This window comes from Cottoperca gobio, chromosome 21, assembly GCF_900634415.1.
Source record: "Cottoperca gobio chromosome 21, fCotGob3.1, whole genome shotgun sequence".
NCBI classification, from domain to species: Eukaryota; Metazoa; Chordata; class Actinopteri; order Perciformes; family Bovichtidae; genus Cottoperca; species Cottoperca gobio.
The window spans coordinates 9078509-9090934 of NC_041375.1; the positions used below are offsets into that span (position 1 = coordinate 9078509).

Genomic DNA, 12426 nt, shown 5'->3' on the forward strand with positions numbered 1-12426 from the left:
CCTAATCACCTCCAGTGCGGGGGGAGGCGGGGCTGTGATGCCTTCATATGTCGTCGGAAATATTTTGCCATTACTTTTTTTGTTTCTTTTTTCTGCCACATGGGGCACTGTTCATGACTCCAACTGTGATTATGTGAAAATGCAAAGGTTTCCACAACCTTAACCTCACCAAGAGTTTTCTAACATTAGGCCGTACCTCACATCCAAACAGCATAATTAAATATCTTCTTTGGACCAGAGGGTTGGCAAACGAGAAAGACTTTCTGCAAAATTAACGAATACATGATGGGTGTGGAATGGATGAATTGACTGGTGGTAAAGCCAAGTATTTTAAATTAGTTTGTTTAGCATCATTTCAATCTTAGAGCTAAATATTTTAATATTTGCCAAAAAAAGGGGGGGAATGAATTAACCAGACATGTTCAAAGTAGTTCCTGGAATCACAACCAAGATTTACGAAGTGAATGGTAACGCAACATTAAAGTTTTGCCTTCATCCCATAGACAGATACACCATCCACCCGACAGACCAACACCCCCCTCCTGTGTCTTAACGCTAGATAGCAACGACTTGTTGACCCATTATCTAACGATACTAACTCTAGGTCAGTTTGGTGTGTCAATAGAGAGCGTTAACGCATTTCTGACGGCCAACACATTGACCCTGTTGCAGTTTTTTGGGGGCGAAACTGGTAAAGAAAATGCCTTTGAACTGTACATGGGGGTACATTACAAGGATACACGTTAAAGTACTATTTTCTGCATAATAGACAGAGAGTAAACGCAATCACATTGCATTAAGTTCTAAATCTGCTGGAAAATGTCGCACCTACATTTCATTCCGACAATACTTTCTCAGTTTTTTGAACAGTTTGTGAACTGTACACTCCCCCACACAAGTGTAATGACCCACATAGATTCAGTGTTAATGCGCATGTGCAGTTGCATCTACAATTTCCTCTTCGCTGGAACTGATTGTGACGTTATTGGAGTCCAGTGGTATTAGTTTTTTTATTTCACGGACTGTTTTTGCTCATTAATAGGATTTCGGTGAGTTACTATTTATTTCTTGCTTTACGTAACGGTAATTGGGCGTCATATATGTAAGCTTATTATGGCACTGCGTCATGCTGACAGGAGTTAGCTAACCTAGCACCAACGTTATCCTGTGCTGTCAGTCAGACACCCATGGCTTTAAAATTATTAATTCGTTAGTGTCACAGTGTATGCTATTTTGCCAGACCTTGCTTTACCATTATTCAGGAGATTGGCATGTTAGCGCTAAATGACATCACGTCGTTTGATGGATCATAACATTGAACACCGGTAGATAAACGGTTGCTACAGTATGAATACACAGTTTCTATAATGTTGGTGTGATGTATGTATGCCAAGCATCATAGCATCATAGCATGGGCCCCTAAAGTATGTCAGGCAAAAGTAAGAGGTGGCTAATGGCTGGCATGGTTTACCCTGTATCATTGCATGTGTGATCATCCTGTACACAACATGACATCCACTGTGCTAACTCCACTGTTGTTCCCTTGTTTGCTTCCATTACAAATATAATTTGATTAACGCCATTTTAAAAAAAATGGCCCTCACTTTTTGAATGTTGTGTCGCACGATGTTAAATAAACGTAGGTGGTGACTGGACTATTTATTTTCAGCAATGAATCCTGATCTTATTTATTTTCCCACGTTTGTTCTTCCAGAGTGTCTTTTATGAGTAATCAAAGGCAGCAGAAGCCTACGCTCACAGGCCAGCGTTTCAAAACCCGCAAAAGAGGTGAGAAACTTTGAGGGATCACACATCTCTGCACACTTGGTTTACAGCTAGCTTGTTTGGATTCTGGAGTATTTCATGCTAATCTTATCAAACAAGTAGGTCTCCATCAGGTTTTTTCAAAAAGCACCTGCTTGATTCTAGTTTTTCATGTTACCTACTTGTCCATCCAGCACCTTACCTGCTTTAAATCACAGACTCAGGAATATGATTGGAAGGTTTGATCCCTAAAGACTGTGCCCATTTGTTCACTGACTAAATATTCAACACATTTGAATTGCCACTTTGTATAATAAAGAAAGATATATGGCCCAAAACTGTTTTGTGGCTAATATATTTGTAACATAAATGGGCCTATATTGTTCAATTTAACTGAAAGGCCATATGGAGGAAGGATTATGTGAATTTATGTATGGGTTTTTGACACGTCTTTTAGAATGTGGTAGGGATAAACTTAAGTAAATATGTCTTTTCAACAGATGAAAAGGAGAGGTTTGACCCTTCCCACTTTCAAGAAAGCATAGTACAAGGTCTGAACCAATCTGGCACTGATTTGGAAGCTGTTGCAAAGTTCCTTGATGCCTCTGGTGCCAAACTCGACTACCGACGCTATGCTGAGACTCTATTCGACATCCTGGTGGCTGGTGGAATGCTGGGTAAGGATCTTTTTCGTATTTGTTTCATACATCGTACAGCTGAACACTATATGTGGCATGAGACTTCTAGTTCGCAGGAAATGTTTTATTTTAATTCAGTTTTATGCAATCAATACACAATCATACAATGCAAAATAACCTATTTGAGGTATAAAGACTCACAACAATAAGAACATGTGTTTTGTTTCAGCCCCAGGAGGCACCTTGTCAGATGACCTGACCTGCACACAGTTCTGTCTCTTCAAAGCACAAGAGGACATGGAGACTATGCAGGCATATGCCCAGGTGAATAATATTACATTCCTGCTAAATCTTCACTGTTTTCACAGGGAAGTTAAGAATCGCTTTTTCAATTGCCATGTGTTTTGTGCTTCCTTAAGGTCTTTAACAAGCTGATCAGGCGTTACAAGTACTTGGAGAAAGGGTTTGAGGAGGAGATTAAAAAGGTATGTCTTTTGCTTTCTTTACAGGAACACATAGTACCTGTCCAGGTCAAGTTTCTGAAGTCATAACCATGTTATTCCAACTCAAATGTAAAAAAAGAAAAAAAAGTGAGTATATGTTTGACTCAATTCAGCCTACAGGATTGTTTATGTTTGCTCTTTGGCAGCTGCTGCTGTTTCTCAAGGGCTTCACCGAGTCTGAGCGCAACAAGCTAGCCATGCTAACAGGAATTCTGCTGTCCAACGGCAATCTCTCTGCAGCTATTCTCAGCAGTCTCTTCAATGAGAACTTAGTCAAAGAAGGTACATGCTTCCCTGCCTCATAGGCGTGCCTAGTTGTGTTGTTCATTGTTTTGCAGATAAGGTCCTCAGGTAAAAAATTGTCGCACTGAGATTAAATAATTATATGCGAAGAAGGGGAGAATTATCTCATAACTTTTTTTTATTTTTATAATCTTGATGACAATAAAAACAGTATTTCTTCATTTCTTTTTTATATTTCTATTACCTGTAATAGATAGATATGTTTGTATTGTTAAAAACAGTATTTATTATTCTCCCTCTGCTTCCCAACATCTGCATAGCTTATTCTCTCGAGGAGTTCCTCACAGTTATCAAACATTTTAAGGATAAAAGTAAAAATCAACATAAATTTAAATACTTATGCCCATAATATCCCACCCCAAAGCTAGTGCAGACACAATGGAGCAATACAACAACCAATTCATATTTTGGAGTTGTATATAATTGGAAAGTAGGAGTTGACTACAGCCATGTCTGATATCTGGCATCTGAGAAAGATGCGTTGAGTATATACAATGCTGTTTAACTCTCTTTGAGTCATTCATTAAAGAAACTGAATTGTTTCTGCACTGCTTTGTTCAAATCTTATTCTTCTATATATGTTGGTAAATGTGAGAGGTGCCTAATGACATCACTTGCACTCTTACGAAGCCATGTTGTACATTTGTGATGGCTAGATTTTTCTTGCCTTAAAATCAAGTGCCGGCATAACTGTATTTTTTTTCTGAAACACAAGTATAGTAAACATTATCCTTTGCAGATCAATGTCGAGAGCATTACCACACAGATCAAACATTTGGGGAAATGATTTAGTTGCCAGTCACAAACGCACGCAACTTGTTTCAATAGACATGCATGCAAACAGGCTTACAAACTGAAACACCACCGACACGCTACCCTCAAAGCACTACGGTCAACAAAGAGCAGCTGATCAAACTATAATCTAACCAACACGGGATTTATAAGGGCCAATACTGATATTGACTTATTATAGTTGAGTTTAAATGATTTGCTTAAATGCATAACAACCCAACATGGTTTTTTTTGTTTGTTTTTTTTGTGTGGATGCTTTCTTCATTTAGTTTGACAGCCGTATGATAGGAAATAATTAGTTATAATGTAGTTACCATTCCTAATTCAAAGAAGAAAACCTGAAGACTCGGCATCATTGAAAGACAAATTAGCTCATAATGTTTAAATGGTCTTGTTACAGGCTTTGGAGTATGAATTTATAATATCTGACAAAAGATGCAGATGGCACTGTGAAGTTTGGCTTTGCTTCGACCTGGTGTATTCAGGCTATTGTCTTTTGCTTGTCGAATAAAAAAAGCTGTCTGATGGCTTCAGTTGGTCCTGAAGGCGACCAACGATCGCCATATGGCTTAATGTATCAGGACCCTTGAGATAGATTGAAAGGAGCTATTGTCTCTTTCATATTTGAAAAAAGAATGTTCACTGAAGTTATTGTATATTTTATATATATGTACAGTACCAGTCAGCCGAACTTCTGACTGGTACTGTATTTTTTATATATATTATACATGAATGCGCGTGTGTGTATAATATATATATATGTATGTGTATATATATGTATGTGTATGTGTATATATATATTATATATATTTTATATATATATATATATATATATATTTTTTTTTTTATATATATATATATATATATATATATATATATTATATTATATTATATTATATACACACGCGCGCGCATTCATGTATAATATACCTGTGTTCCAAAGTAATTGTGTTGACTGCATCTTTATTGAAACACGTGTGTGTGTGTGTGTAATTGGCCTGCTGTGGGGTTGTTTACCAATGCATTACTCAGGCCTAACTTTATCCAGGCAGGTCTGTTAGCTACAGCTGACTCACATCTTTATGCATTTGTTCAGGTGTTTCTGCGTGCTTCGCTGTAAAACTCTTCAGATCCTGGCTTACTGAAAAGGACATCAACTCCGTTTCTGCCAGTCTCCGTAAGGTTGGCATGGACAGCAGGCTCATGGTGAGAATGATGTCTCTAATACAAAATCTTTAGTAAGGCTCAGATGAAGTATTATGCTTCCCGAATGCAGTTGGCATCAACAGCCCGTGCTCGCTAAATAAGGTTGTTTGATGAAGATAAGATGAATCCACATGACGAACAGAGTTCCAAGCTATTGTGGCTTCTAGTACTTAACTGCTGAAGAAGGCTTCTCTGGCTGAAGGGTCTGCCTCAATGTTGGACTTTGTGATTGTTTTGTTCAGGAGCTGTTCCCTGCCAACAAGCGCAGTTGTGAGCACTTCTCCAAGTATTTCTCAGACGTCGGTCTGAAGGAGCTTGCGGACTTTGCTAGAAACCAGCGGTCCATAGGTGCTCGCAAGGAGCTGCAGAAAGAGCTGGAGGAGCAGATGTCACGTGGGGACCCCCTCAAAGATGTAAGCCTAATTTCTTTTTCAGCCACTTTTACATTAACTGAGTCCCACTTTGTGCATCACACCACTCTTAACCTCTGCCCCCATTTGTCATGTGGAGCCCTGGAGAAAAAGGATGCATTGAATCAATGATACGTTGCTGAAATCCAGTCATCCTCAATATATTATCTGCTCCTGCAAGCCTCTGTGTCCTGCCAGGGTACTCGTACCTCTGACTTCTGCAGGATTTGATAAGCATTAAGCCTCAGCATATGCTGGCCACAGTTTGCCCACTTTGCCAATAACGCATGTGTCGTCTCTGGGCTGGGGTCTTACAGATCATCATCTACGTCCGAGATGAAATCAAGAAGAACAACATCTCCGAGCAGACGATGATTGGACTGATTTGGTCCAGTGTAATGAGCTCCGTGGAGTGGAACAAGAAGGAGGAGCTGGTCACAGAACAAGCCATCAAACTTTTAAAGGTGACATCTCGGGTTTTATAGCCCTGTTATGTAGGACACGGAAACGAGCGCTCTTAAATCGTTATGTTTAAAAAAGATGTTTAAAAAGATGTTTAAAAAAAAAAAAAGGTAACTGTAGGATTTAATCTTAGCAGAGAAGGTAATTGATTTACTAACCCGAAGCCATTTTACCAGCAAAGTAGAAGTTATGTAAGAATTCATCAAGCATAATGTCCTATCAGATTTGGGTACAACTCTTAACTCTTAATTTCCCCTGTTTTACATTCTCAGCAATACAGCCCACTGTTGAAGGCTTTTACCTCCCAGGGCCTCTCTGAGCTCACTCTCCTGCTGAAGATCCAAGAGTACTGTTACGACAACATCCATTTCATGAAGACATTCCAGAAGATTGTTGTGCTGCTCTACAAAGGTAAGTCTTTTAAAGCTCATTTTTCCATCCTCAGTTTTGTGGGGGGGGGGGGGGGGGAAGTAAGTTTGATAGTGGGAAGCTATGAAGCTATGAAGCCAGATGGCTATGGATTATATCCAAAAGTTTGTCCTGATTGATTTCGACAACCTGCCGGGCAACATTTGTTTTTCAAGCACCTGTGGAAATATTTGTGCTGTTGGCATCATGTTAAATCTCTTCTTTTTTCTTTTTTCTTTTTTACAGCGGATGTCTTGAGTGAGGAGGCAATTCTGAAGTGGTATAACGAAGCCCACATTGCCAAAGGAAAGAGCGTTTTTCTTGAACAGATGAAGAAGTTTGTTGAATGGCTCAAGAATGCAGAGGAAGGTAACGTCCACACGGTCTCCTTTCTTCTGTCTTTTTGTCAGGTTTTTTTTTGGGTTCTACCTCCCAAAGCCACATGTTGGCAACACATGCCATCGTGTTGTTTTATCTCATGTTTGCTGAAATATAAAACTGACTGTATTTTGCATGTTTTTCTGTCCAACCTTTCCAATTTCCAAACGACATAGGTGGTAATGCTTAGTGCTCATCTCTCTTTGAGCGCCGTGCTGATGGATGTTTTCTTTTTTTCCAGAGTCCGAGTCCGAGGAAGAGGAGGCAGACTGATGACCTCTAGCTAAAGCTACAATTTTGATTAGTATTTTTTGCATTAACATAGCATAACTGATGCAGTAAAAAAGACTTGTTACAGAAGTCTGTCTGTATTTATTATTTTCCTTCTTTAATGAATCCCTACCTCCTAATATCTAGTTCAACTGTAATGTAAGGGCTTTAATATTGTTTTAATTTTCAACATTTCTTCTGTCTGAAACATTGCTTGTACTCTTCTTTATACTCCTTCAGGAGCCGGTCACTGTGCCACATTTAGCTAAATTGATCGAAACCCCTTTCATGTAACAAAGGGGCATTTTAGTTTGTGCACAGACGGTTCCCTTTAAACTGAGCCAGTTTGGAGGCATATTTCACAGCTATTGTATTTAGTCATGGAACTCTTACTTGCCAGAGGTCCATCTGTGTCGCCCAGATATTTCAGCCCTCTGTAAGGCAAACGATTCTTTTGTAACCTCATTTTACATGTCTGCCAATTATATGACAACTTTGAATTTCTTTCCCGTTTTTAAGATTGCGCCTCCATTATTGGTGATGGAGGTGTGACATTAAAAAAAAAAAATGCAATGGTCACATTTGCGATGCCCCATAAATTGAACTTTTAATTGTTTTATACATCTTGTGTAACGGAACCATGCAAGCATTGTATTTTTCTGTTTTTCCTTTACCATACAGTTTGACTTTTTAAAATAAAGAGGAATTAATGGTTTTCATTACGGCTTGATTTATTATAACACATAGTCACATTAAATGAATAGTTCAGTGTGAACATGCATAATCGACATATTATCAGCAATTAGACTAATATTTCAGTCGTACATCCACAACCAATGATGTGGAAAGGTTCTTGTAGAAATTCAGGGAAATCTATCGGTTTGATTTTCCGATCTCCTCTTCCCTCACCTAATCAAGTAATCAAGAAAGGCAGCCTAGCATGCGTGACCTGAGGTGCAAACAAGCATCTCATTCACCCTACTTCTATCCCACTTTAAATGGTAATTATGGCTCAGTCAGGCATGCAAAAACGAGAGTGAGATGGTGATTCAAGATGTTATAAAAACGGAGGTCCGTGCACATTCATTATGACAAGTCCTTTTTACGAAGTCTGAAAAAAAAAAAAAGCCCGCTCATTTTAATGCCGTGCCGCAAAACAAATTCCACATTTTGAGTGCATATTTAACCTTGTGCGTGAAAGGCAGGTGATGTGAATGTGTCAGGGAACTTTTAGTTTTGATTTCATCCAACCAACCAAAAAATTCTACATTTAATACTTTTTTTCATCTGCAGTGTTGAATCCAGACCATTATCTCTTCTCCTGGAAAGCATCCATTCATGCATGCTTGAGAATTGTTGTGCATCTTCCAGAGGAAAATGATTCACTTCAGCAGCAGCCATCATACAGACGGTTACCCAGGCCTTGAATGTGTAGAAAGAGTGTTTGTGGTAAGAAGTACAATAGGTAATTAAAGAGGAAGCTAATTGACTGAATATGAATAGTCTAGACCTTGGTGTAATGTTCTCAAATGTCTTTAAAATGGTCTTGCTACATAACATGGGCAATATATTCCTAATCCAAGCCAGCAGGCATATCACAAATGAATACACTACAGTACAGCAGAACATATAGAACATTATTGGCTGACTATCAGTTTCACTCGGTGCCAACAGATGGCAGTAAACCCTTAAGAGATGCTTCCTGCTTCCATTAAAGCCTCCCACAGCTTAAAGAGTCAAGCTCAAATAGAAAAGCCATTTTGAAGAAACCAGACGAGAAAGTATTAGACACAGGCAGAACTACAAAGTATCCGGCGCCAGTGTTGTTTCTGTCCCAGGAGGATTTGTTTGCCTTTTGGTTTTATTTAGTCACTCTAAAGAACATGAAACAATTTGAGAGAGTGACATGCGGGAAGGGGGAAACACGGCTGCTTTTGAGATTTGGGTGTGAGGGCGTGCGCACATTTGTGTGTGTGCAGCGCTGAATGGCAATGATGCTCCCACTATCCCTTTGCTGTGGCAATACCATCTTGGTGGGACTGTTATCTGCTTGTTACCAGCGCTGCCTCACTCCACACCACACACAGAGAGCTCCTCCCTTCACATCATTTTGTACAGGCTCTGAGCAAAGCTGCGTGTTGAAAAAAGGCACACTGTGCCCCTGACACATTTGTTTGTTTTGCCCCCATTGTTAAGCTATTTCATATGTGGCTGAATATACAGCAGGTATCCCAAGGTTTACCTTTTTCACAGTTGTACCTCGAGACGTGTCAAGGTGTGGAAATGTGTGGGGCTAAACACACTGAGTAAGACAGACCTATACCCTGTCTCTCAGTGACAGGGGTGCCATAGGTGTCTGCACTCCTTATGTGACTTGTTTTCATCTTATCATTCATAAAACTCAAACATATATATATATATATATATCCTTTTGTAAAAAAAATTCAATGATATGAAAAGTGTCAGAGAGAAATAGAAGAACAGTTTTATTTTTGGAAAATTCTGCCTCCTTGAACTGAGTAGACCAGCACACTGTGCCAGGGAATGCCAGGGGAGTTTTGGAGAGCAATTATTCTGGATTTCACACTGCGGCTTTGGTCAGTAAACATGACTCGGACTGCAATGCACAACTCATCTGAATAATGCTGTCAGAAAACACAGGGAGACAGGGCAACTGCTCGTTTGAATGAGGGAAAAAAGGGTGACTTGAGATAATTACTCGGAAGAAATACTACCCGCAACCGACCGTGCCGTCATGGGCTGACTACAAAAGATGCACTGTTTTTGTTTGGGGCAAATTGTAAATGATATCTGTTTGCTTTGCATTTTTAGCAGCATTTTGTCGCAGGCCAGTTTTTTTCCCGCTCTGTTGCTTTTTGTGTTTATGGAAGACCACTCTAATGCGGGGCTTAGCACCCAGGTGAAATATGGAAATGAGGATCAACACGTTGACTCACTAAATGCTGCCAATTTGTCCTCGGATCAACTCCTGCCAAACATCCGAGAGTAGTGCATCCTCCCAACCTCAATGTAGTCATATTACGGACAACTGAGCACCTCTGTCACAGGAAATAGCCGCTAAGCTCTTAAAACCAAGAGGGCTGAGGAGTTTTTTTTGGTTTTAGGCTCACAGCCTCTGTTGTCTGTCAGCTGTCCCCACTAAGCTTGTGTTGGTCTCTGTCCCTGGAGGTAACACTGGAGACAGGTAGCACACAGCTGCCTTTTTAATGCTGTGGCCTGCAAACATTAATCTCAAGGTTATTCATCATGTGTAATACTCCTGTTTCAGAGGCAGCTTGAAGACTCCAACTACAGGTTTGAACCTTTTAGACCATTCGTGTTGTGTCGTTGGCGAACGTTTCTTTCTAAAGAGCAAATCTTTTGGGTGAACACACTGAATTGAATCACTTCCTGAAAAGATCCGTTCATTTCTCAGTTCCCATCATTATACACCACGGCTGCTGCCTGTCTTAAAACACTGCACAGTCTTTGGGCTTGATCTCTGTATACCATTGGTATTGGACACAATGTATTATGGCTTTAATTGTGAAAAAACCTTCATGAGATTAAGATAATAACACACAGACAAACAACTGTATCTAATGTACAGGCAGTATAGTTGTGTGCACAAGTGGGTGTGTTTTAGCTGATCGAGAGAGCCATGTAGTTTTCACATCTGGATTTCACACATCGTTTCACATCAATTTGGCAGACAATGCTGGCAGGATACATTCTAATAAAGCTGTTTCACAAAGTGTGAAGTAGAATCACATCCTTTGTGCCAAATTGGATGGAGCCAGATAAGAAAGCAATGTGTTAACAACACATTCATTGTGGGTAAAGAAGGCATAAACTGTATTAAGGCATGAAGGAGAAACGGGTGCATGCAGGTGAGTAATACACACTTATGTCAGATCTATGCTTCTTTTAATAGGAAATCAACAGGAATTCGAACAGTGAGTGAAGGATCAATACAAATGACTCAACTGTGGCTACTGTGCTGCTCTAATAGGTCGTCCACATGCTATTTAAAACCGAGAGAGATGCAGCGAGAGAATTGCTTCGCTATTGTTTTAAGAAAGACAACTAAATTAACAGTGGAATCATAAAGATGAGCGCTACAAAATTGGATGAAAAGAGTTAGAATTGAAAGGGGGAAAACTGGCAGGTTGTGCAGACAGGGATCATTGATCTGGTGGTCACCACCACAGCCTCAAATAAGAGCATCTTTGCCCCCTAAAAGCCCCTCTGCCGGCTTATGTGGACCACACCGAGTGTATGTAATGGCCTGGCTGTGGGAGCCCGGGGATTTAGCAGCTAGACTTGAGTCAACACTGAGGCTCATCACAAACATCATTACTTTCTCTTGGCTTGTCCTTTTCCCTCTTCAGTGGCCCAGGTCTGAGAGCTGTGTACGAACGAGTGCTAGCAAAGGGATGGATGGCCTACTTTGATAAAGAATGATTGACTCGAGTGCTGTTATTTACTGGGTACGTGCTTGTCTCTGGCTCCATATCCACAGGAAAAAGCTTTTAAAGTGTCTTGAGGAGCATTACCATCTTACCTTCACTAGATCACGTCGCTTATTCAAGAGTTTCTACGCATTATTCATAAATCTAATCACTGTCATCAGGGCTTAACAGGCCACTGCTGGACGTACAGTAAGAGCATTCAGATGGCGCGGTACATGAAGTGAAAGGGAAGGGGTGGGCACTTTGACAGTACCCTCATGGGAACGCCAAAGCTACATCATAACACTTTGGCTGTGACAAACTGCTCTGATAACTTGCAAATGGAATGAAAGTTTGCATCTCCAGAATGTTTTTAACGAGTCTCCCTGGAGTGTGGCATAATGACTGTGGAACTCTGCAATGGAGAGAGAGAGAGTGTTGGGTCTGCATGCAGCTCTCAGCTTTCTTTTGCCCGTTTATGCACCAGTGGCTCTAGGGACTCAGACAGGCTGTGGAAAGACATGAAAAAGCCTCTACAAAACTGTTTGTTTTTGCAAGGAATAGCAGAGTAGGGAGGGGGAATCCACTTAATATTAAATACAGTAACTACTTTTTCTTTTCCAGAAATAAAGCAAATATTCAATAAAACCCACCCAAACATGAAGAGTATTGACATTTTTTTCCAAAATGTAATAAGCTTACAGATTAGGTTAGCAACAGGGAAAGCTTTGTACTTACTTTATTTTTAAGGTCCAGATCCAAATATATGAAATTCATTTTCTGGCCGTACATATTTTTTACATTTATTTCCCTCTCAATACAAAATTGATGAAAATAACGT

General features: G+C 39.9%; 1 protein-coding gene across 1 annotated transcript; it reads left to right on the plus strand.

The window, feature by feature from the left end:
• Positions 1-913: 913 nt before the first annotated feature.
• Positions 914-7853, plus strand: LOC115026841 (basic leucine zipper and W2 domain-containing protein 1-A-like). Its single transcript, XM_029459836.1, has 12 exons — positions 914-1049; positions 1715-1788; positions 2265-2441; positions 2632-2726; positions 2822-2887; positions 3052-3187; positions 5097-5206; positions 5449-5619; positions 5934-6080; positions 6351-6489; positions 6733-6855; positions 7106-7853. Exons 2-12 carry the CDS (start codon positions 1725-1727, stop codon positions 7135-7137), a joined length of 1260 nt encoding a protein of 419 aa, XP_029315696.1. The 5' UTR covers positions 914-1049; positions 1715-1724; the 3' UTR covers positions 7138-7853.
• The last annotated feature ends 4573 nt before the right edge of the window (positions 7854-12426 follow it).